This window comes from Vanellus vanellus, assembly GCF_965231255.1.
Source record: "Vanellus vanellus genome assembly, chromosome: 3".
Lineage (NCBI taxonomy): Eukaryota > Metazoa > Chordata > Aves > Charadriiformes > Charadriidae > Vanellus > Vanellus vanellus.
In genome coordinates, this window is record NC_138907.1 from 34,846,965 (window position 1) to 34,873,418 (window position 26,454).

The 26,454-nt window shown below is 42.1% G+C and overlaps 1 protein-coding gene across 1 annotated transcript in view; it reads right to left on the minus strand.

The window, feature by feature from the left end:
* The window catches only part of GLP1R (glucagon like peptide 1 receptor), a gene marked incomplete at both ends in the record, with an annotated part of 92,002 nt that overhangs the window by 12,322 nt on the left and 53,226 nt on the right, over positions 1-26,454 (minus strand). The window contains 5 exons of the mRNA XM_082480245.1: positions 2,390-2,450; positions 11,317-11,476; positions 13,044-13,197; positions 16,658-16,764; positions 19,384-19,493. Of these exons, the coding sequence (XP_082336371.1) occupies positions 2,390-2,450; positions 11,317-11,476; positions 13,044-13,197; positions 16,658-16,764; positions 19,384-19,493 (592 nt within the window). The remainder of the gene's footprint in view (positions 1-2,389; positions 2,451-11,316; positions 11,477-13,043; positions 13,198-16,657; positions 16,765-19,383; positions 19,494-26,454) is intronic.

Below are 26,454 nucleotides of genomic sequence, written 5' to 3' on the forward strand. Positions count from 1 at the left end.
TTCTGACTAGCTGCGGTGGAAGCAGAGGCAATTTTAAAGTTCCTGATAATGACAGAGGCTAAGATGATTCTTTACATCAACTCTGCTACATTTCGGTGTGTATTAATTTGCTTCCTGTGGCACAGAACGGTTTTCGCTACTTTTAAATTTATACAAATATGTGCAATAAAACTGCCATTAGAGCCCAATTAAAGCGTCACGGCTATTAAAGTGTCCAGAAAATAAAATTGATAGATCTGTATGATTTCTTGTCCATTTGTGCTTTCTGGGATTGCCACACTGATAAATACACCAACATCTATTGTGTTTGGGATCTATCCCGGCAGTTTACTCAGCATCACTCAGAAAACGCTCGGCAACTAATAGCCTCAGAGCCGTGAATGGAGAATTGGTCCTGTGAAACAAACACTACTGGGAAGTCTCTGCCTTTGTTTACCAACCTGGTATTCTTTTTCTAAAAATGAAAATGCTAAACACTGAATTTTTACCTTGAAGAGGTACAGCTGAACGGCTCAATTTTTTTAAAAAGATTGTAGGCTGACTGTCTTGCTCCCATAATTAATTGTAGATAGAAACAAAGATGTATAAGCATCAGCTCTTTAGGCACAGTCTAATAACTAAGAAGCGCAGCTTGCCTTTAATTGCATTTATAGTGTAGACAAATTCTTTTTCAATAGCTCACTTTTTAAAACAGCAACTGCTTTCTAAAGGAGTTTACACTTGCACACGTAGGGAAAGAAGAAGCCACTCTGCCAGTAAGTCTTGCAGGCTTCAGTCCTTCATTCAAACGGCTACGTTCGCAGGACTGCTTCAAATTCCCAGCCACGACCACGTTTACTTCCAGTTATTCCTCACAGCCAGGGAAGTAGTTAAAGTCACAAATGAAATTTACAGCCTGCTGCACATCCATGGTGACAGCACTATGGCAAACAGCATGAAAGATATCCCTAGCTGCTCCAGCAAATGCCCGCCCAAGGCAAGAAATTTTGCCTTTCAGAGAAGCTGCTGCACATGGTTATTTATTGCTGTATTTTACAAATATTTATACAAGATTTAGAAAATTCAATAAGGTGCAAAATTGCCCCTTTTAAGGTCTGCTGAAGGCAGTGAGTGACAGTTTTCCTTAATAGAAAACATAAATCAGCTCTAAGCATAACGTAGAAGGCTCAGCATGAGCACTTTGAATACGTTTTCTACATCAATGGGAAGATATGCCCATGGAACGTCGCCTGTTCAGAGGCTGCATGTTCTCTACACCTATTCTGATAATTTCAACAACACTCACAATACATCAGTACGGCCACAATCTTGCTACAGAATATTATCAAGTCAACCCGCAAAAGGAAAGTCAGAAAATCCTAACGTTGCTTAAGCCAGAAAAGGCAGCTATGACCGAACTGGTTCAGTACAATGAAAGACACTTAAAAAAAAAAAAAAAAAAGGACAGTTCTTAATACTCATGAACCCCAGAAAAAAAGTCTGGGGGTGGCTCTGACTATGCTGAATTTTCACATTGCAGCATCTCTTTAGCAAGGATTGTGTCGGAGGGGAGAGGGGGGCTCTACAAAAGCGCTGGCTGAGTTGTTTGGAAATTAGGTAAGAGGAAGGCCCAATAAACAGTACATTAAGAATAAAAAGGAAATAGCATCAAGTTATTCATTTCATCACAAAGAAAGCTACCCAAATATTTCCAGGCAGTCACTGTCACTAAGAAGAAGAAGCCACTTTCCTCCTTTTTTTTTTTTTTTTTTAAAAAACAACAACCTACAACGCTATTTGGTACATAAAGCATATGCAATTTTTCAGAACAGCCACTATGGTAAAAGCGGACAAAAAGCGTTTTGTGTTTTGCAGCAGTTTTGTGTGTGGTATACTTGACTTCAGCAAGACTAACGTAAGCAGAGAGAGAACATGCCTTTATTTTAAGATGATCTAAATAATGGAAGCTTAAACAAGAACAGGCAATCACATCTCTGCTGCTAGGCATAAGCTAACCACTACAAATCGCAGGCAGAATCCCGTGGGAGGTTTTTGGCTTCCTCTGAAGCATAACTGACAAGGCTACCGCCAAAGGCAGAGTATCAGGAGCGGTCTTGGTTGAGTATGATGACTTCTACTCTTGATACTGTAACTACAGGAAAACAAAACATACCTTTCCTTGACCTGCAAAAGGATAGATCCATTCAGACATGCAGAAAATTCTGATCAGAAGGAAACACATGCCCCTTTCTGAAATGTTATGCAAGACCTTCAGACAAAACAGAAGCAATTATGTGAGGTTTCAGCACATTGCCAAAGCGAACCACACTGAACAGAAAGCAAACAACGACCTGCCGGTGCACACATACAGCACAAATGAGATAGCTAGAAAAATCAGAACTAAACTAACCCCTCATCTTCATAAAGGTACTTGACAGTTCCCCAGAGGATAACAAACAGCATTGGCACACCTGGGAAGAGAGGAGACAAGGTTGACACTGACATTAAGAGACAGGGAAAAGCAGAGAGAAGGATAAACCCCCCACATAATGATGAGCAACGTAATTAACTGGTGGCAGGGTTGCAGCTCCTACCCAGTGCAGATGGCTGTCAGTGGTGGGAGGAGGAATTTAACCTGCAGGTAACTAATGCATGTAACTCATTTTGCCTAAGCCCCCCACCTAGCCTAAAAGGCAGGAAAAATGAACAACAGACCACCGCCCCCATACTTGGCACATACCAACTTGTCCATGGAAAGTTTCACAGAGGGGCCAAGGGAACAAAATTTCTGGAAGCTCTGCTAGCCTCTATACTCATGCTAGAGAGGAGCGCAGTGTGCTCTGACTCAAACCTTTGCCTGTGGGTCAGCTACCCTGTGTTCAGGCAGCACCAGGCTCAGGCCGTCTGTTGGCATCAGGGCTGGAGCACAGTCAGCCCCACGTAGCCCCGATGGCAAAGGGGAGCGTGGGCACACGACACGTAGCAAATGTGCTCAGGGCTCCCCCACAGAGAAGTCCCAATTTTGGGCTGCAGTATTGGCATGGATTTGAGTGGCTGCAGCAAAGACATCGGATGCATCTGGTCTTGAGAAGAGGCTTGGTCCTACGCTTACCTGAAAGTCCACGTGCTATGGTTGGCCATCGTAAAGGGAACCAAGGGAAGAGAGAAAAGCCAAAAAAGCTGGCAGTCATTACTTGCTTTACAACCTCAAAGGCTCTCAAACTAATTTCTTTCATTTATGAAATGTCTACGTCTCAAAAAATAAATTTTAAGGTGCCTCTACCAACCAATACTCAACACAGGGAATGCCAAAAAAGCCCACAAGGAAGGAAAGCAGGTTGAGACTCAATGAGCAGGATGAGGAATTTCTGCCTAAGGATGGATAAAGATGGTCTAATGCCTCTGTGTACCTCCTTGGATAGTGTTGGATGCTATATGTACATTGTATAGGAAGGGCAACATTTAGTGTGCTTTGTTATTGCATTCTTAAGAACCAATATGGTAAGGGACCATAAGAAGATGGGTGTGCAGCAGTAAGCACTGCACATGGCAAATACACAATTCTTGACAGCAGGAGCCACAGGGAAATCAGTGATTTCTTTTTTCAGACTCTTGCACTCTGAAAAACTATAAGTAGTATCTGTAGTGGGTATTACCAATAAAAACCTTCTCCCTTTTTGTACTTGTGATTTAGGCCAAACCAGCCATCGGGCAAGTGACACATACTCCCCCTTACTCCTCTTCAGAGAGAGAGGGACAGAAGAGGGGAAAAAAGAGACTTATGAGTTTAGAAGGAACTAAACTACTTTAATGAAATATTAATAATAAAATAAAAAGAAAATAATGAAATATATACAAAACCGTATCAAGCTCCCAGGATGACAATCACGACACTGGCAGTCACTGGGAAAGTCCCAGACTGGACTCAGTGACAGATGGGAACTGGATTCTGGATCTGCATTCAGGATCAGGATCAAAGGCAGACGAACAGAATCCTCCTTGGACATGAGGCAGATGGGATGGAATACCCCGATGGTCAGTTTTGGGTCACCTGTCCTGTCCGCTCCCCCCCACAGGTGGGACCCCTTACGCTTCTCTGCTTCTGACCCTCTAACGGCGCAAATAATAAAGTTAGCTGCCCTTGGGTGTTATAGCAATAAGTATAAGCAGGAGCCTCTCTGCATACCATGCCTGGGCATCAGCTATAAACAATTGGCCTTATCACTCTGAGAGCAAACAGTGTTTGCAAAAGATGCTGCCAAATTCAGTAGTTAGAAGAGGCCTAGCTAAGAAGCAGTTACTGAACAAGATTGAGCCTGTTTTACTTCAAACCAGGACAGTACTGTATTTCTTTCTCTACTACCAGAACAGCTGAATACTACAGACACAAAAGACCAATTAATCTCCTCAATTAGTTAAAAAAAAAGAAGGGAGAATAAAGAGCAGCAAGAAAAAATACCAATAATTAGAATAATAGCAAAGATAATGAATTCAGTAGAGATTATTGGGGCAAGAAGTTGAACGTGTTCCATAGATGTACCTGATGCTAAGAGTACACAATATTTTGGGAGCAAAGTTACCGAGAACTCCGTGCTGCTTTGATAGCAGTGCAAGAGATTAAGAACAGGCTCATTGCAAATCACTTCCAAACACAAATGAGCCTTTGATTCACAGAAACTAATTATAGTTTGTATTATTCCTTTCTTGACTTTGCTGAGAATTAAGACATCTTAATGTGAAAGTTACAGGATAAGGCACAAACACTGAGAGCACAAAGGCTGTATGTCAGCGGAGGGAACGGATATATCAAGTAGTAACGATAATGATTTGTGGATACCTCCATCTTCTGGATACATCAGAAATCTCTCTGTACTTAATCACATTATTTGACATTTGAATTGAGAATCTGTTATTACTATTGTATTTCAAAAGAGCCTAGCGAGAGAGAGGCTGGTATTATTGAACTGCATCAGCATATCCTGGTATGTAAATATTATACAAATTAGTAGGCAGCATGTACAAGGTGACTTGTTCAACATCCTCTGCTCATTCCTGCTTGTGATGCAGGCCGCTGGTGCCTTGGTCTTGCAACATCATCATTCATATTATTTTCCATGTTAGCAATGCACATTTTAATCTGAGACACCAAGACTTAACAGCGCAATGTGTACATGTAAGCTTGGAACGTCAGTGCAAATTCTACGTGGATACCATCTGGCAACTACCGAATTCACAGTCTTGTACCCTAAGAAATGGGTGGTGCCAAAAACTGCCTGGAACACGCTGCCAGCAGATGGGAATGCATCCAGTTTTTCAAAGCCCTAGTTAAGATCTAAAGAGAAGACTGCCCCGAGAACATTCCCTAATCCACCTTAAGTCTGTAGAAGTAACCCACAACAGCAAAAGAGTAAGTCTGCAGCATCTCTGCAATAATTGTAGTTTACAAGGATCACTGAGACTCTCCATAGATTAATTTACAATCTCGACACTTAATTAATCTGCATTAACTGGCACAAATGCAAATATTCTGGTTACTTCACTCAGTCAAGAGAAATTTGGCTGACTTGAGCAGGCAGTGGAAACAAATTGTATAGAGCTCCTTGAATAAACTCTACAGATGGTTACCGTTCATTAACAGAATCAGCATTGTATTCCAGTCCTGGGCTTCCAACACGCAGCTCTTTTGAGGCATTTGAGTTTCAGTCATACACCTCTTTCTCCTGCTGCTGCTAATCAAAGAGTATAATATATCTGAGAAAAAAAATGCACCCATTTATAGGTTGGACTTGTTTAAGATATAGGCTGAACTCTTTCTGGTTTTGGAAAGCTCCAAGATTGATCTTTTCCTAGATTAACGGACCACAGAAAGGTCTCTGAATTCTGGAAATGGTAACGCCTGCTTTTGGCTGTACTGCATCACTGCTGAAGATGCCAGAAACTGCAACAGCCTGCTCATAATAGCCTCTGCCATTTTCTTTCTTGCAGGCTGATAAGTGACCAAAAATCTTTGAACACTACATGGTGATTATGAAATCTGTTGAGTGTACTAGGAAATAAGCATGCCAACTCCTCAGCTAAAAAAGTTCAACTTGAAACGACAGGGCATTTGAATTATAGGCTGCAATAATAATATATATTATAGATGATGAGAAAGGGAATGGCCAAATCAATATCTTAACACCCCGCTGCATAAATAGGCAGCACAACCTACTTATTTTCACTCTAGCTTACATATTCTACACCTGGCCAGGTGTCCGCATAGCAAAAAAAAAAAAAAAAAAAAAGTTGAAAAAACAGACCTTACCCAGAATGATAACATCACAGGAACCACCATTTGGTTGACATTTTCACAATGCTCCACTGTCCCTAGTGAGCGGAGAGGACAGCAATGTGTGTTGCTGCTAATGGAAGCTACCATGTCCTGGTAACAGCATGTAGAAATCACTCTCTCCGTTTAATGGGTCTGAGATATTTTGGTAATAGAACAGAAAAGCTCAGGGTTGTTCTGGAGTCCACTAAGTAGCAGTTACCATGAAAAGTGTCACCAGGTGGTGCTGTTCCATACCGCCTTTCCTTCTTTCCCTTACCTCGATGTTCAAGCAAGTTTTCATTCTTACAGACACACGATATTTTTAGCTTTGCATTGTACATAAAAACAATTTCAGGGGAGAAAGATGTACGAGGAGCAAGAGAGGCTCCCCTCATCCTCACCTGCTGATTAGAAATTCTTCCTGAAGTAAATTGGTCTCTGTAGGACCAGAGCACTGCCATCCTGCCAAGACCCGTAAATAAGGACACTTTCTGAATACAGCATTTTAGGACAGATGAGTTTGCATATAAGCTCCTATTTCAGATTTAACCTGACATCACTGATTTCCACGCGGTGAGAAGTTCAACCTCTGAGATAATCAGGCACACAAACCAGAAGGACACTACTGCTGTCAGAAGAACTCTGACCCTCCCCTTTCTCTCAGAAACCATCCCGGATGGTCTGACTTGATCAACTGCTTGATGTATGAATGCAAGAAGGACGTGACAAGGAACTGAAAGAAGTGACAAATAAATACGTCTAGGTGTAGAAAGAGTAAGAGCACTGAAGATGTGAGAAGAAAAGTTGAAATATTTTTATTTCTAAAAAAGAAAAAGCACAAGAGTTGAATCCAGAAGACAGAGCAAAGAGAATTAAGAATACCTCCTGACAAATGTGTTTCCTACCAGGATCAGTGTGGACTCAAACCCAATTTTCATGTCCTTGTCTGAAAAACAGTTTTTATTTGAAAACAGACAAGAAATGGTTAGTGCAATGAATGCATCCTGTTGCTGCAGAGTTCATACTGGGCTTCAGAAGGAGGTTTCTTACTACCTCTGTTCCAGTCAGATCTTCCTGGCAATCAGGATGGAGATTGCCACCCTAGCTAGACTTCCTGCCTTTAATAGCTTCATTCCCTCAAAGTATTCTTCCTTAGAGCAAGTTTGGATTGCCAAGGGTTGGAAGGAGGGGAATTTATTTTTTATGGCAGTTTCCCTGCTGCAAGTGCAGCTGGGTGTAAAATTGCCATAGAAGCTCAGAGAACGTTTAGCTTTTTATTAACATTTTCTTCTTAGCCTTTAGTGCTGAAAATTTTCTCCTCCTGTCATTCTTCCCGCCTGGATGTCGCACACAGTCACTGTGGGATGTTGCTGTTATTTCCCTATTCCTCCCTCCTTCCCTCTTGTGAATGCGAACAGGTCCTTCTTCCACTAAAAGCTGCTCCAAGATGCATACTGCAGCGTTACAATATAAACCCCTCTTCTCCGGAGACTGCCTCGTACAGCGCCGCCACAGCTGCCTGAAGTCAACGTCAAGCTCAGCCACTCTTCACTTGGGCTCAGACGCGATGAACAGTCAGTCGGTGTCCCCAACACCAGCAACAGCTTTCTTTTTTTCTGCAAGTGATAATGACTATCTGAATCAACATCCTGTTTAGCTGCGGTTGTGCTGACCTCCAGACTGAAGGGAACAACTCATCTACCTGCTCTGCCATTAGCCTATTAAGAATTTTGTTTGTTGATGCTGTTAGTGTTTCTGCCTTTTTTGTTTTTTCTTCTCTCCCCCATCAGCTTTGAAAATGGCATAAACCATTGTTTTTGCAGTAAGATGTGTGAACTCGGGGTTGACACAAATGTATGAAAGTCCGCTTTTACAAAGAAAAAGAAGACATAAGCAAGGCATTTTCTACATTAAATGAAATAGGAAAAATTTAACACTGCCATCTCAAAGCCTAGCGCGGCGTGAAATCTTGGCAAGGAAGTGGCCATTACAGGAATAAAGTGACCTTACAAGTAATCAGGAAGGTTTATAGAATCCTATCGATATACATGATGTCGATATAAACAACTCCCAGTTTGTAAAACTACATTAGTTTCCCGAGGCTTATCAAGATTTTATAACTTTTCTAGCTTTTTCAAAGGACAATAACATGAGATAAACAGTTTTTTTTCCCCTTATAAAACAATTCAACAGCAAAGAATAATTACTCATCTAAACTGATACTAAATGGGGTACTGTCTAATAACATCAAGAACTGACCTGAAATTATCATATAGCAAAAACATATTTGAGAAATATTTATTAATTTTTCTTTACACTCCTCACTGTTTGCTAACAGTTCCTAGGAAGACACAGACTAAGTATGGTATCTTTTGCATGTTTCTATTTGAAAAGCAGGTTTACCTTTTCCATGTTTTGAATCGAGATGAAACGATCGTGTTAGACATAAAATGGGAGAAGTATTTTTTTTTTGTCACACAATTACGTGGACTTTTTCCCCTGTTATAACAAAATATAGCACTATTTAATATAGCAGTTTAAAAGCTTAGAGAGAAATAGGTATGGGGACATTTCTCCCTATTTGAAAGCTCACCCTTACATTACAATTTTCCTTGGGATTACCTGAGGGAATAATTTGCTCTAGTTTCTTGTTTGTTCTGTGACCTGTTGTTCCTCGAAAGAAGGGGAACAGGGCGAACATCATGACCAAGAGTATGTGCAAACACTCAGGTGGACAAAAAACTTGAGGAGAATACACAGTTTTATTCATATGTACATTTGAGAGAAGTACAAGTGCAAACATATGTGATCGCACGGGGGATTGCAGAAGCTATTCAGACAGCAAAAGCAATACCATATGGTCTGTTAGTAGAAATAACAACATGAAATGACTAACGCCCACTAAGTTTCTGAACAGTGCATATATCAAATTTTAAAACATACGTATTCATCAATTGTTGAGTAATGAACAAGTTAAATTATCCCGTAAGAGGACAATTCATTAACAGAACAAAGGGTCAGGGTATCAAATCAGCTCTGACAATCAAATAGATATTTATTTTTTGATCCAGCTTTATTTTTACAGTTGATGAACTATTTCAAAGGGTGGGACTCTCGGCTCAAACAAGAACCTACTGCCTCTCTGAAGCCTCGGCGCTCTGCTGAGGCTGTCATGCTGTTCGTCGCATGCTGAGCATTCCATGCAGCAGAAAGGCACCTGGTGAGGGACATAAGCCACCAAAAAATGGAATCAACATTGAAGAAGCAAGAAAGAGTGGAAAAAAGAAATCTTCACCTTTTTCCACCTGTTAGAGACGAAATTGTTATCTGGTATAACTAACCTGGGAGCACTGAAATAGCAGATGCTTCTGCATTTGAAGATGGTGAACCGTTGGCAAGGTTTGCACATGCAGCCATGGCTGGAACAGCAAGAAACTGGACAGATGAGGATTGAATGGCACAGGCAGAGCTCTTCTAGGAAGCTCAGATGAAACCCATGTATCCAGTGTGAAGTTCTGGCACTACTACTCTTTTCCGCAAATTCATCCAGAAATTCAACATACAGTAGCAAAACTTCCATTGTAAAGGAAAAAAAATATAACAGCTTTTGCTGTTTCTGCTTTTGCAGCAGACAAACTGTAACTAGAAGTGATTCAGATCAAAACCATCCTAACCCTTATAAAACAACACAATACCCACAGGATTTGGCTAGATACAATTTTGCTCTAATTTCTTTTCCATTTCCCCTCATGACCTCACTCAGCGCTTCAGGATAGCTCACCCATTTTTTTTTTTTTTTAAATTGAGGGTACGCCTATTCATAAAATATGATTAAAACATACATGGTTCAAATGTTATACAAGATGCTGTTGCTTTTGCGGCATGTCCTATATAAAACAATAATGGAAGACAGATCTTAACTCAAACTCTCCAGCAGGAAACTGCTAATATTTGCATTTATTTATTCCCATCAATATGCCAGAAAGCCTTTGCACCTCATATATCGCTGTTGAGTAGAACTGGGTAATTCACAGTAAGCCATTTATACGCATTTTGCCAGTGAACTAATTTGCTAGAATATTCACAGTTGGCAAATCCATAGAGAAAGAAGGACAGTCAAAGCAATTTAAATTTCAAACTAGTATCTGTGAAAGCACTTGCAGTATTTCCTTGGATTTACTTTCAGCTTTTCAAAAGTCACCTGATTTCCACCAAAAGGTGAGGGGGGGGAGAGGAGAGGAAGGGAGAGAATGCAACAAAAGCACACAAGAGAGCATTCCAAAAATAGTATTAATCCTGAACAGTAATACATTTTCAGGCTAACTGGACAGTGAAAGACTCGAAGCTTTAGCATTTCTACAGAAGGCAACTCTGGCTCAACCAACTGATTTCAAAGCATCACACAGTCCTTAATCTCAAGAACACACATGCCCACGGCACGTGCACCCTGACCACTCTTCTGCCCAACAATCATTACTCGGCCTGCTCTGCCCACATAACGAGCCTGACAACTCCCTGCTAGCCATCCCTTGCTCACCAGCCCCTCTGCATCCCCGGAGCTCATGCTGCCACCGTTTCTCTGCTGTTACCCTTGACCAGATACGAGGTATCGCCGCTATTTTGCGCCACGAGTAGTTAACGCATCTTTGAGTGCAATGGGGAACCTATCAGGAGATGAAGCAGGGCAGTCCAGGAAAGCCCACGCTCTCCTGGAACCACCCCACACATCTTTTGTATTTGGAAGCCGACGTCTTGCTGGGAAAGTACCATGCGGCTGCCATCGGCTTGGGGAGTTTCTGCGGTGCTGCACATTACGTACCCACAGCTTCGATGCCGCAAAGCATCCGGGAGCCGCGCTGGCCCAGCACCCTCCAGCTCAAACAAGGCAAGGGATCGGGAACAAAAAGGGATGGGGGAGTGCAGGACCTGAACTGGGCAGCACTATGACAGACAGACAACGTTTCTTCCTATTATACCATCTGCCAGTGCAGGCAGCCACGGGCAGACATACAGAAAGATCAACTTACCCCAGCCAATGCAGAGATAAAGCCGAAAAATTCTCTGCTCAGAAAAGACTGAAAGTACCAGCAGCGTGTACAGGTACATGCCTTCCACCAGCAACCAGTAGTAGTTTGCAGCCACACAATACTGCATCATCACAAAGACCAAGCGGCAGCTGAGCGACTCCTGCGACAGAAGAAAGGACAGCCCAAATGAATGCAATAGGGGCTGAGAATCAAAGGATGCTAACCCAAAAGGCTGGTTCTATCTGCTGCTTTCACGTGCTCCTCAAAGCAACGCTCGCCAAATTAATCGCATTTGAGTACTGAAGGGACAGAAGGCAGCAATAGGTGCTATACACAGCAGATAGCTGCTTTCAGCAGCATTCCTCCTTTAAAAAAAAAAAAGAAAAATTACGTGTTCTGCATTTTCCTCTCAATAAGCAATGAATTATAATTTGAAAAGCACACCACAAAGATGAAAAGAAGAGCAAGTGAAAGGTACTGTATCAAGTGCAGTCAGTGAATTTTTTCACTTCCCCAGATATTCTATTCTGCAGCTGAGAATTTCTCTATTAAAGAGCAAATAGTGGATGACATAATGTTGACTGTTTTCCAAAGCAAAAGATCTTTGCTAGAACAGCAATATTGCCCGGTGCATCACATTTAAGTGCAAAAATCTCTCTTGGCTGGTAAATTACAGAGAGGTGGTCAGCAGGGCTTTAGATAAGTATGAAACTTGATTACCTAATTAATATATCCATCAGATCTGATGAAACCACTATTGGATAAACCATGTGTGAAAGCATAAAGCCTAGTTTTTTTCTGAAAGGAGGGAATGACTGACAATCCAATGCCAACGTTTCCAAACCATTTAAGATATGTATTACAGTATTATTTTCTGCCAATTGATAACATTGCAGATGAGAAGAAATCAACCATCATATGAGATTCGCTATGTGGTATTAGTGCTTAAGCCTTAGGCAGGTTGTCAGAAAAGGATGGGTCCTAAGCATGCATCAGAAAACACAACCTTTATGACCACAACCCTGTATTGCAGCAGCAAACACTGTCCCCATGTTCCAGAATCAGGATAGCTACACAAATAATGAAAATCCTTTTCTTTGAAGATTAAAGTACATTTTGTATTTCAGATCTGAAGGGGGAAAGGCATGCTTTCATCATATTCACAAGAGAGTTGTATATCCTCTCCTTCAATTAGAAGTATTTAATTAGCCTGTTCCTCCAAAGCTTTTCTAAATGCTTTCAAATTTGCATTTTAATCAGATGCTTCCCTTTTTTCTGTCATTAACAGATTATAAAGATCTCCAAGAACGACCAACTAATTTGGTCATTGTACAAGATAGACAGTCCTATCACAAAAGGCGCTGGCTTAGGGAAACGAATGCCCTCTCATCACTGCTACAAGAAATGAACCTGCAGCATGGGAAGAAGATATGGGCATTTGTAGGCATATCAAAAATCCACCCCTTCGTGTTTCCCCTGTCTAGTAGGAGCAAACTTCCCATGGGCAGAGACACTTGCCATGGCATCAGCTACTTGTCTGTGTCAAGCCCGGGCTGGCACAACCACAACCACATACATTGTGCTACAAGTTTCGGCGAAACCTTGTGGACTGAAGAACAGCATTTTGTACAACCCTTGTTGTACAAAACGAAACTACCTGCGGTCACGCGAACACACCGCAGTGATGACTCCAATATCTTGAGAATCACCGCAGTGCCTGCCCCTACCTGGAAGGAGATAAGCCCTTCCCACTGGTGCTCTTGCGTGGCTGTGCTGTACATCCACTTCACCACTGAGTCTTTAATGAAGACAGATATAGCCCGGAGGATAAAAGAGGTGAAGAGGTTCAGGTGAATATAATTCCTCGTGCAATGCAGATGTCTGTAAAAAGGAAGAACCAGTCATGATCCACTAGCTATGTAAAAGCTGCAACATCACAGATCGGACTGAGGGAGGGAACAATGAGCCCTGTTGGAAATCAGGAGGTACGAGAGGAAACCCCATAACTTGAGAATGGCTGTAGGCATTTCAAACTGTCTTTGGGAAGAAATCAGTATCAAGGAAAAGGCATTCAAAACTTCAGCCCTAAGTGTGAATGTTTGGGGGAAGGAAGAAGAACAGCACGTAAAGAAAAAAATATTTTAAAAGTGTAAAAATAAAGTCATTTTCAGAAGACACATCTGAAAGGACTAAAAAAGTCAAGTTTCACATAATGCTGAATCTAATCTCTTTGAACTGACCCAAATGTCACTGCACAGGTTTACCTTGGCAAGGCTCAGGAACTGGTGTGCAGTACAGCTTCTGGCTGTGCTCAAGCCCACAGTGAAAAAACATCCACCTGTAAATTACCGCTTTGACAACAAGAAAAAAAAAAATTGCCTCCTGGGGGAATTGTAAATACTTGCCGTAGAACTAAAAGGAACAGAATTTTCACCTCTGCATTCAGAATTGAAAACAACAACAAAAAAAAAAAAAAGAAAAAAAATCCTCTTGAATTTCAGCAGCCAGCTGCAAAGACAATAAAATCGCTACTTGTCAAAAAAAAAAAGAATGTTAAGGGACAGCAAAAGAAACTGCAGTCGTGTAAATGGCATCCAACTGCAGAGTGCTGCCAATGTTTTACCAGGCTCATCCACAAACTTTTTTCTTCCCGTACTGCAGGGTACACACTTTGCTTCAAAGGAAGTTACACTGGGTATGATTCTTTTTTGCTGCTAAAAGATACAGGTAACATATGATAAACAGCAATTGTTCCAGCAAGAGTTTCAGTGAACTTATGCTTTAAATGTCTATTTTAACTGCTCTATAAATTTGAGTAGAAAAATAGACTCGGTCTGAAAGTTAAGAGTTTTGCACCAAATAGGAAGGAGAACTTTTTTTCATGGGTCAAATAGAATTTTTTGCATCACTTTTAAGTCATAGTTTATTTCAAAACTTACCTATGGTTAATATTTATTTTCCCTTAACTCAAAATGTATCTGTTGCTACCCTTCAGAACTGCTACAAATTTAAATCTGATTGCAAAATTATGCAAATGAGCCAATTGAAGAAAATAGGTTGCAAGCAGTTACTGAGTATTTCTGCTACAGGCAATGCAAGTTATTCAAATTGTTTCAGTCATGAAGTTATGGACCTAATTCAGCTTCCATCACTGCAATTACAGACTTTTCTTCCATTTCTTTCGGAGGATGCAAAATTGGACACTAGAGATATATTGTTTCCTCTGTTGTATCATTATTAAAAACAAATATAAAGGTTATTCTGTAGTCTAAAAACTTAAAAAGGCCTTCCTGTTACAAAAGTGGAGAACATTAGCATTTTGGTGCCACTGAATTAAATTTCAATCTGCATTTGTTGAAGTTGCACAGCTACTGGGGAGAGGACACAAGTAGAGGTTCCAGTCAGAATCCAGCCATTGCAATCCACATAGGAGTAGATGTCATGTATTTCATGAAATCCAGGACCAAGTTGTCTCCAGATAAACAATTTAGACAGGAAAGCACAAAATTGTTTGACGGCATAGTTGTAACAAGGCTCTTCACCCCCTGTTACATCTCTGAAACCTCGTTTTTCAAAATCAGAAGCACACACTCGTGTACACTTCCGTGCTTCACAGCTAAAGGAAAAAATACTAAAGCATCTCTCTACAAAAGTCAAGGCATCAAAATGTCCTCTCTCCTACCAGTCCTCAGTGACAAACTCGCCCTTTGTTCCCTGCCAAAAACATGCACATCCTTTCTTTTTCAAAAAGTATGTGGTTGCACTCTGTGACCTTTACATTTGGGCTGCTAAGGTTATGACACTCAAAAAAGTGTCATTGATGGGTGAAACAAGGAGAAAGCACTTATTCTGGGAGAGGTCTGGAGACTTCAAGACCATCTGGTGCTTTGTCAGATGAGTCCCAAAGTTGCACAGGTACAACACGTGCACAATCATCATGTGGTATTCACAGAGTGTGAGCATGTCTCCGCATTTCTGTAGTCATTTTAAACCTTCTTTGAGATGGCCAGCCTATGCTCCTCCACTGGTAGGAGAAGCGATAATACAATGCTAAAAGGTGTGGTACATTATTAGAAGGCTTGGGTCATTTTAGTTTTGGAAATTAGAAGCTAAAAGGCATGACTTATCTTTTCAAATATGTAAGGGGTATAAACACTTAGGAGGGAAGAAAGGAGAGGGACCGGCATGCTAACAGAGAGTACTGGCACCAGAGCAAACCATCATTAACTGGCAATGATAATTCTTTAGTCAGGGAAGAAAGTTTCTCAAGCAGTGAAGGTACCTGACATGATTTCAAATAAGAGTATCAGGAGATTAAAAACTATACTTTTTGGGGAAGCAGCCCCGTCAGCGTTTAAGAAGGATGATGAGCCCTGGCTATGCACAGCAGCAGGGAGCACAACTTTATGGCAGAGGGACTTCTTTCCCACAACAGAGCAGCACCACATCTCTGCATTTTCTAAATATCAGTCTCCTGCGCTCAGTACCCCCAAACTGCAGGAAAGCCTGGCTGGAATCAAGACACCTCTTGCATTTACAGAGGAAAAAATACATCTCTTTGTTGGAGTCCAAAGTTGTTTTCTTTTTTCTTTTCTTCTTCTTTTTTTTTTTTTTTTTTTTTTTTTAACCAAACCTACACAGTGTAGCATTGGCATGTGCAACCAATAGTCTCTTAATTTTGATGCACTCCATGCAATTTGTTGGTGCCTCCCTGGATGAACCCAGTATGCCAGTCTGATTGGGTGACAGCAATTCATTTCACAGAAAGTTTCCAAGTTTCAAAATTAGGTTCCCTTCTATATTGCAAAATAAATACAAATTTCTGAAAGTGCTCCAAAAAGAGAAATTGTATCAAAAATCAATTTCTGCATTGAAATATACCCTGCACGTGAGGGCTAGGAAATAGGCCAGACTGAGCTTTATGCTCTGTGCAATTCCAAGCACGGCAAGATGAAAACTTCTGTCCTAAATATCCTCTCACACCCAGCTAGCGCCCCATCTGCAAAGCGACAACATGAACGAATGCTGGAATCTCTCTCTTTTTCCATCTCTTCCAGTGGAAATTTCATTGAAAGAAAAAATATTACAACAACATATTTCAACTGCTAAAAAGAATCTGTTCCACACATTCATACTGGTAACACTGCAAAAATTCAGGAATTTTACTTGCATTTTGAGAAGAAATCACTGTAGGAACACAGAAATGATATAAGATGGAGAAATAACAAGGTGATAGAAGAATGGGGGGAAAAATAATCAAATGTTTCTATCGAAGTCTGGTACTATCATATAGATAAACATAACACCTTTTCTCCACTCTCTTCAGAGTTTCGCCAGTTACCTGAATCCAAGAAGAATGGCAGTTGCTATTACAAGAGCAGAGAAGGAAAGAGCATATCCGATGGTGTATATGATGGACAAATTCAGGAGCTGTTCTTCTGGTGCATCCTGAGAGCATATAAAGGAAAAAAAAAATAGATAAAAAAAAAGAGGGAGGGGGGAACAGACAGAGCTCACGGGCTTCAGTTCTTTTCTCTCAGCTGCTTTCTAACTTTTCTTAATGATAACCAGAAGTTATTCTCCTACTTTCAAGTTTAAATGCATATATCAAATCAGTCTTCCACTTGTTGTATGTTCTGAAGAAATAAAAATTTAATCTTAATTCCCCAGCTGCTCCCAGGTGTTCACTCAAACGGTTGGGCTTTGCAGCCAGGCTAGAAAATAGATAATGTGACATTATTTCATAATAAAATTGGAGAGGCATAAACTACCACACAAGCGAGTCTCAAACAGATGGCAGGAAGCACAAACACAACTCAACCCTGCAGTAAAAATGGCAAAGCTGATGTTTTCAGACTTGAACGCTTAAATCAAGTCTCCTTACTGCTGCAACAAGGGGGGTCCTTTGGCTACATCTATACTTAGAAATCTAACAAGCCAGGTCCCATTTGTTGACACTGAGGCAAAGCATGCCTTGTATTCATATAACTAAACTCTTTTCTGCCCCCTAATAGTCTCTCTTCTGCCCCAATTATGCAAGCTCCTGGTACCAAACCATAGCCCAGCACCATCTCATGAGCTAGGTGTTACACCGCTGCCTGGGAGGGAGGGAGGGAGCCGACGCGGGCCAGGGCAGGAGGGATGCTCACACCTCCCCGACAGTCCCGGGCTGTGGCTCTCTCCAGGTTCACTGTTGAAGACGCAACCACTGAGACCCTTGCCTGAAAGCGCTGGCCAAAATCTTTAGGGAGAAGTATCTGAAAAGTTACTGGCAACACAGGCTTATTGCTCAGGTTCTGAAGCACATTCATATTCTGGTTCATTTCTAAGCATGTATCTTTGTCTAAATAGACTCAGGCATTTTACTTCCCTTCTTCAAGCTGCTAATTCTGCAATTGACTCCCAAGACCTGTGCTCTACAGAGGAATATACTCCTTGTACTTCAGAAATAAGTACAGCTATTCAAATGTACTTTGCACAGGCAGGAGGATTTAAGATGAACATACAGGCTGTTCCTCAGGGATTTGCTAGGTTAATGGTTTAAAAGGAATGATATGAGAGCTGCCTTATGAAAAGAAAAGAAAAATCTCTTCAGTATCAAAGCTCAGGCAAACTATTCAGACCTGAATATTTAAAACATCTACGTAGATCAAAACAACATCACACACTTAACGTGAACGACGTTATTTTATAAGGATTCACTCACAAACCCTTTGGATCTTGTTTTAGCAACAGTTGTAGCATAATACACGGCAAACTTATCAAAACAACCTCTTGTTCTCATGTACAAGATGCATAAAACAAAGTAAGTTATTAGGGGGCTTTATATACATTAGCTGGAAAACCAACCAATGCTGTTCACTTTTCAGGGAGTGACACTGTGCATGCAGGGCTTCAGAATCCAGATCAGTTCATGGAAACTTAGAGGCAGGTGACAAATGACCATGTGTTACCATTAGGTATCTCTCTCCTTGGCACGTCTCAACACAGGTCTAGAAGAAACCATAATGGCAAACAAGGGAAAGTCAAATGACTAGGCTTACACTTGAGATAACACGCCCTGCTACGATATTCCAGAACGTGGAAGGGACAAGGAATAAGGCTGCAAATGAAAGAATAAAGTTAAATCTAGCATATCTGGAGAATCAGAAACTCTCTCTTGTCCCATCTCCTTCTAGTTCGCAGCCATCTATTCCTTCTGAAGAACAAGGCACCGAGCAACGGGAACTCCAGAGGACACAGATCCTGCAGCGCTTGGGCATGTCATATACTTGAACTGTTTTGGCTAGGTATGTACCAGTTCCCAGTACCCTGGGACTGAGAGAGCGCACTCAATTTACGTGAGGGAAAGCATCGCCCTTGGAGGCTCACAGCAGTAACGGTATCACGTGTCATGGGAACGCACACCCTGCACTAGCTGACGCCAATGGCTGACAAAAATCCCCTGGAAATCCCTACGCTCTCCTTCATTCCGTGCCAGGTGTCTCAGCTCCCTGCAGAGCATAAAGCACTAGGGCAAGAAAATAACACTGACTAGCCTAATTCCACTGCCCGCAGCAAATCGAGGTAAAAAGACAAAACACCCCAAACAAACAAAAAGCAGGGGCTGCCCCCTGCCGAAAGGTGAAAAGCAAATATCCTTCAGTTCAGTTCATCTTAATCACCTTAATAGCTGCTAACAAGACAGAGAGAACAAACTGTCAATTCACGGTAATGATGTGCCAATGGAAGAAAAGACAAAGGAATAACATTAGGTCACTCAGCGGGTTGGGGTGGGCTGCAGGTGAGCCCCCTGCACTGCGCCGCAACTGGGACTACCTGGTTCGCTTCTCTCGGCTCTTTCACGGGCATTTAAACCTGCTCTCCTCTACCCTGCGCACCCCCTTTGTTGAAGGGGAGAGGCCCGATGTCCCTTTTAGCGTTGGGCTCACTGAAGTGAAGCACCCAGAAGGAGTTGGTAACCATTACTCTGACAGGACAAAGACATGTGGGCATCAATGACTGTATTTTTCTCTCTTCTATTTTGTCCTAAACAACAACAGCAGAATAAGAGACCAAAACTCTTACCTGGTCAGAGGCCTCGCACTCAGACAGGTTCCTCCAGGGCAGGGTCGAATTCTCCTTCAGCAGCCACGTCCCCTCCGGGGTGCAAAACCGGTACACCTGCCCGTGCAGCACTGCCGGGAGCAAAACGAGCCACAGGGTTAACGGGAGGAGAAGCCGGCGCAGAGCCGCCTGAGGCTGGGAGCAACTTTTCTTCCCCACCCATCGCTCTCCTGGCCGGTGAGGGGAAGCCACAGTGTTGCTGGAGAAGTGCTTTGCCCGCTCCCTGCCTGCGGCAGACGCTGCTGCTGGTCCGCAGGGCCAGCGACCAGCTTGGGAGGACACGGCCGCAGAGGGATCAGGCAGAGCATCCTCCTGGACAACTGCTAACCCTACAGCAGCAACAATAGTCTGAAATAGTTGCTGCCATCTTTATGTGGATTTTACAATATGGAGAAATTCCAGTTCACCGAAACTCTAGTTTCGGAGATGTTAAGCCGCAGCTACAAAGTTCACAGGGAAAAAACGGCACGCAAAGAGTGCTTTATCTTTTCTAAGATCATGCAGACCCAGAGACAGAGAAGCCTCAGAACAGGTATGCTAACACAGGCTCCCCAAAACATAAAGGCTTATACAAACATCTGTGCTACAAAATCAAGCCGTAAATCTTTGTCTAAACTACTCATGTACTCTTTTTATTCCTTCTGTCGTGTTTGAATAACAAAACCAGCGACAAATAAAATGCCTTTCCAAAGCAGCTCGCATCTTGGTCTTGTAAAAGCAGGTACGATGAAATGGTTCCTAATAAAATCATATGAGACTGAAGCACCAAAATAAAAGTACGAAGGGGAAAGAGCACTCAGCCATAGAGCATCAAAAGAAACCCTCTCTCTGGTGTCTGGAGCACTGGGGAAGCCTAACAACTTTTACTGCTGTACCTAAGCAACCTGGAGGTGCCCCTGTATCAGGGCATAGCTAGACATCGTTAATGTTGGCTGCTTTACAAAGTTTCTTACTAATCACATTTCTGACCCAGAAAACTGACCTATTCTACGTTATGAAGCTACACCTCAGAAAGCAGTGCCGGGACAATCGCTCAAACCAGGGTGAGCCTCTGCCAAGGCAATGTTCAGAAACAGACACAGTGTTTTGAGGTATGAGAAGCTGAGTTAGGAGAATTCAGTTCTACGCAGGTATCAAAATACCTCTCGATTACAGGTTTTGCTGAAACCCAGCCTTGCCTGCTGCAACCTCATCCTGTTGTCAGCTCCCTCATTACTGCAAACCAGAACTCGTTAGAATTTGGCATTTCTGTTCAGTGGGAAAATATTAAAACTTATTTGAAATTATAACAACCCAGTAGGCTATTTGCATACTAGTTGACATCTGGTAATTTGTTTGATAATTGTCAGCGGTAGACTAGTAGTAGGTACTCTAAGCAAAGAATGATCTTTTAAAAAATAATATAGACATTCACATTCTAATAAGCCATTTCTAATGAGTAGGCTAAATGGCATTGGTAGGCATAGTCTATTTGCTTTTGTAATTGGTGTGCTGAATAAACCAGTAAGAGATAATATAAAGTTATCCAAGATGATAAGAAAATTAAGTTATGCCTCGTGGAGGTTTTTCCTTACTATTACAGATATCTGTTGGCAAAAGTTTACACAAAAACAGAAGGAGAGATTAGATCAGCACATGCAACATATACATTCACGTCCATTAACTGCTTATGAACATTTTGTCACCTGCTTCCATTATCTACAGTCAGCGCCAACCACTTCCTTGGGTCGGGATGTCGCTACAACATTAAGGATATCTCACCCCATGGAGGGTAGCAAGTAGGAAAGCATCATTCCCCGCCTGCCTTCCCTCAGCCCCCCAAATTAATAGACAGCAAATTAAAGTAATCAATACAAAACATCTATGAAAAGGCAGCTCTAGGAATCAGGAATCAGTAAATACTACGTATTAGAAGCCAATAAAGCTGAAGTCCAGGGGGTTAAAGTCCAGAGGGTCACAGGACTCAGAAACTCACTCTGACTGTCAATGCATGAGCTGCAATCAAGAAGCATTACAAGACAAAGTTATTATTGTTATTATTGTTATATCTCACACAAAAAGAAATTTCACAATAGTCCTGAAAAAAAAAACAAACAGAAAAACTTGCTAAAGGAAAATTGATTTTTTTTTTAAACATTATTTCACATTCTCTGAAATTGTGATTTCCCCCCCCTCCCCCCAGTATTTCTTACTGTCAGGGTCTAATTGTGATGAAATCTTAGCCTCAGTGTATTTATCTTCTCTCCAAATCATAGGGACACATTTTTAATTTTCTTTTTATTGATAACACTACTTTTGAAATAATGAGGAAAATCTATTGTGCACTGAAACCTGGCATATATTGGAGAATGAGAGAGTTTACAGTAAACGAAACATGAAATTTGCCATCAGACAGAAAGACAAGGCAATTCATTTAGATATGAAGAAAAACAAATGTAACCCTATTACACTGGAAAGGAGAATTCTTGCCACATCTAGGAGTCACAAACCCTCAAACTCGACTGACAGCTTTTATGGACCTCTGGGTAGCCACAAGCCAGCTGCACCAGGTTGTTGTAGCCTCACCACTTGCCAAAACAGTGGTGGTCAGTGCAGGACACAGAGACACCTAAAGACCAACTGGGCTGCCTGTACTCAGGCAGAGCCTTAAGAAGCAACAAGAATGAATCAAACCAAAAATCCAAACAGATGAGACCATATATGAGAGCATGGGAGCGTATACATGTCTGGTCTACAGAACCATTTATCAAGCAAAATGCTTATGAGATAGAAAAAGTTAAAAAAGAAAACAGATTTTAAGGCAGCGTTGAGATTCTGATTGATATATGGAGAGATGCTCATGGAAGACCCAAGAGAACGCACAAACCACAACATGAAGAGAGCACAGGGCTGATGTCCTGGAGGCAGCCAGCCATTCTCAGGAATGGGAAAACAAGTCTCACTGTTGTGGAAATATTTTCACTTATGTGTCGAACACTACAGAACTCACGCAAACATCAGCAGAGGTTTACTGTAGGGGCCCTGAAGGGCTGGGCACATCCGACACCAGCATTTTGTAGGACTTGGGAGACACCAGCCCATGAGGTGGTGGCATCTCAGCATGCTCAGTCACAGAAGCCCCCCAGAAAGGAAGCCCAGAGCCTCAGTCCCATGAGCCCCAGCCTTAATGCGGCACCACTGCTGCGGGATGCACCTTTGGAGCAGACCTCTCCTGAACTGCATCATCCTGCACCCACTCCTGGTTCCTCTCAGTTCCCTAGAAGCACAAGGCAAACAGCTTCCATCTACTCATGCTCTGGGCACCAGGCTCCATCACAGGCAGCTGCCTGCTACTGCCCAAACACAAGAAAAAGGCTGTCAATGACTGACAGCTCAGAAGAGGTGTTACCTTAACTGAACGCTCTTCCCTGGTCTTGCCTCACTGAAGAGAGGGATAGAGAACGATCTCAATGCCAGAAACTCTGTGCTGGCACATCTCCAAAATAACCCAGAAAAACCTGAAGTGGAGACTTTAGATCTTTTTTGTTTCATATACAAGCTTGTCATGATTTCAGCTGGGATGGAGTTAATTTTCTTGCTAGCAGCTGCTGTAGTGCTACATTTTGGATTTGGGATGAGAAACAGTGATGCTAGCACACTAATATTTTTGGTTGTTGCTAGGCAGTCAAGGCCTTTTCTGCTCCTCACGCCGCCCTGCCAATGAGCAGGCTGGGAGGGCACAAGAAGTTGGGAGGAGACACAGCTGGGACAACTGACTCCAACTGACCAAAGGGATATTCCATGCCATATGACGTCATGCGCAGTATATAAAGCCGGGGAAAAAAGAAGGAAGGGGGGTTGGACACATTTGGAGTGATGGCGTGTGATGGAGCCCTGCTTTCCTGGGGATGGCTCAACACCTGCCTGCCGATGGGAAGCAGTGAATAATTTCCTTTCCTGCGCACTTTGCTTGCGTGCACAGCTTTTGCTTTACTAATTAAACGGTCTTTATCTCAACCCACAAGTTTTTCCTCGCTTTTACTCTTCTGATTCTCTCCCCCATCACAACTGGGGGGAGCGAGCAAGTGGCCGCGTGGTCCTAGCTGCCAGCTAGGGTTAAACCACGACAAAGCTAAATTCTCATCTTTGCTTATTGAAAGCAGTTCCAACTAATTTCACAGGGATCCACTGGCTTTTAATCAGGGATGTTTTGATCCAAGCACTGCAAGTATCATATCATTCATACTGCTTAGGGGAAAGCATGTGGTTTGCATTAAAGCTACCTACAAGTGTTCTTAAAATCATTTTTTCACATGGACTCTTTATGACTCCTTCTCTGCACAGCTGGTCATGGCTTAGGGTGGCAAAGATCTTCAACCTCCTAAAATGGATAAAGGGATAATATTCGTACACATTCTCTCTTTGCTATGGGCCTGATCCAAAGCTCACCAGGAATCTCATTTCCTTCAGCTTTCATATGAAGCCGCTGCTGAAAAGAAAAAAATCAGTTATTAATACATGCGGAGACAAACTAACAATGACATGCTTGGAGGTTGCCCGTGTGCTATGACAGAAAGAAGGCACACACATGGCTTCCCCCTCAACCGCTGAGCAGTTTCAGCTTCTTGCTTGCAGGTGGTTTAGTCAGAGGTGATTCACTTTTGCCTGTGCCTGAATTCTGCGGAGTGACTCAGGCCCTCTTACCTTTAATGCAGTGCAAATACCAAACATACAAGGATCAGCTTCAGTTCTAACAGACCAGCATGATGAACAATCTCTTTTGAAGGTTCGAGTGGGTTGCTGTCTCCTTGTTATCCTACAATATCTTTTTCCTGCCTTGTAATGCCTTTTGTTACCATATAGTCAATGTTTCAAATCACACTGATTATTACATTCTAGAATTGGCTATCATCCTCTGCAAACAAACAAACAAATAATAAGATCTACAGCCAGTGCATAGGGAGTCTGATTTTATTTAACCTGTAAGCTAAACGCGTTCACTCACAAAGTCTTGCAACCTTTGGAACAGCAGCTTAAAGAAGCCAGTTTATTTGAATAGTGTCAATCTCACTTAATTAGAATTACATGTTAAAACATGGATTGATGCCCCAAACTTGGTCTCTGTAAACTGATAAAAGACAGAGAGGAGAGCCCAAGAGTTAGCACTGAAGTTAATAACATCTATCTAGTTTTCTGATGAGCCTGTAAATCAAATCAAATACTATATCTAGCTAAACACTTTTATACATGGAGAAAATATGTTATCACATGGGCAGGAGGCTCACAAACATTTCCTTATTAGCCCCCCCCTTTTACTAGAAATAAAACCAAATTAAATGATTTCTCTGCTTAAAACGACCAACCTGATCTGCATTTTACAACATCAGGGTGTCAAAGTCAGTGTGAGATTACTCACCCAACTGTCCCTGAGGATAAAGTGGAACATTATTCATTGTAAAAACAAATTACAGTATGTTCTATCCAATCAATTCTATTTAGGCAGAGAGACGAGAGAATGAGAAAAAGAACAAGAGAGACCACAGTTTTGTCTAGCTGCTGTGTGTCAAGTATTATAGACCTCTCTTCTGTCAATGCCTCTTCTCTATTTCCAGCAGGGGAAATGTTTTGGAAAAAGTAACAATTTTCTCAATAAAACAGGAACTTTGCAGTATGAGAGCATCACAACGGTCTTCGAAGCAGACTGGTTTGTTCCTGAAATGAGCAACTTGCCCTCTGAAGGGGACAACAATTTATCAGGACTTAGGAGGTTACAACCCCATCAGCAGCTCTGTTCAGTTATCACTTGGCGTGACCGGGGCACTGCTCCTGGAAGGAGCCACTCTCGGGCTATAAAAGCTGCTGCGTAAGTGGCACTCAGCCCCAATCCTGGTGCTGCTTACAACAAAGACATCCTGAACCCAGGAGTCGTGCACTCGCCCATGAGCGCGCCCCTGGAAGTAGGATACCAAGGAGCAGCCTGATCACGGAGCCTCTGGGGAGCAGGAGGAGCTCCAGCCTGCACTACTGTCCAAGAATCACATTTATCAAAATGGGCATTTATGCTGGGCTCACTGCCACATCGTCCGAAATTATATTACCTCAACAGGCAGTTTAACTACGAGTACTTTATTTAGTGTCCCTTCCCACTATTCCTCCTCCCTCATAGCGTATTAGTCATCCAAACTCCTTTCCTTTAGCAATGATAAAAAAAAAAATCCAAACCTGAAAAAGAACTACGCCTTACATTTTGCCTTGAAGGCAGAAAGGTTGGTGGTCACTTCAAATGCTGGCAGCAGGAAGAAAGTCATTTTCCATTATATTCTATAGTTTAGGTGAGAGGTGGGGAAACAGATCTGAACATCCCCATCACTAGCTCCTAGCCTGAGAGATCTAAGAATCCCTCCAGGCTCTTCCAGTAGAAAAAATAACTACCGCAAAGAAGAAGAGTGACAAGAGAAAAGAGTCACACATCCACAGTCCTACCAAGAGATGGATGTGAACTTATGCGGACCCAACAGATACCCTTATGTGGTGGGAGAGGAGATCCAATTAAGTGAGTGCAGGCCACCCCACAGGCTGCACAAGCCCACCCTGCGTGCCCTGGAAATCCTCAGTGCCCGAATCCTGTGCTTTGCTATCAACATCACAAAGCCAGAGACTCTGCATACGGAGGTGACGCTGTCCGGCATCACCCAAGGGATATTACGTGCATATAAATTCTATTTTTAAATATTCATTTTGGAATGAAATTATCACAGTAAAACTAAACATTTGAGAATTAGGAAGAGTTAAGCTAAAGCTATTTGTGTGGGTTTTAGTTCCACCCGGTAACACTGTTTCTGCATACACAGCCATACATTTTTTTCCAAGAGAATCCACTGTTTCATTCAGGATAGAGGGAAATAATTTAATGGGAAATTATTCATCCTTACCACTGTGAGATGTCAAATCATATTTAAGCATGCTGAACCAAGTCTTTTCCAAACACAGCATTTTCTTATTTCTATGGTCTATCCAAAGACCACCAATTCAGCTCCCCAATGAACACCGAGT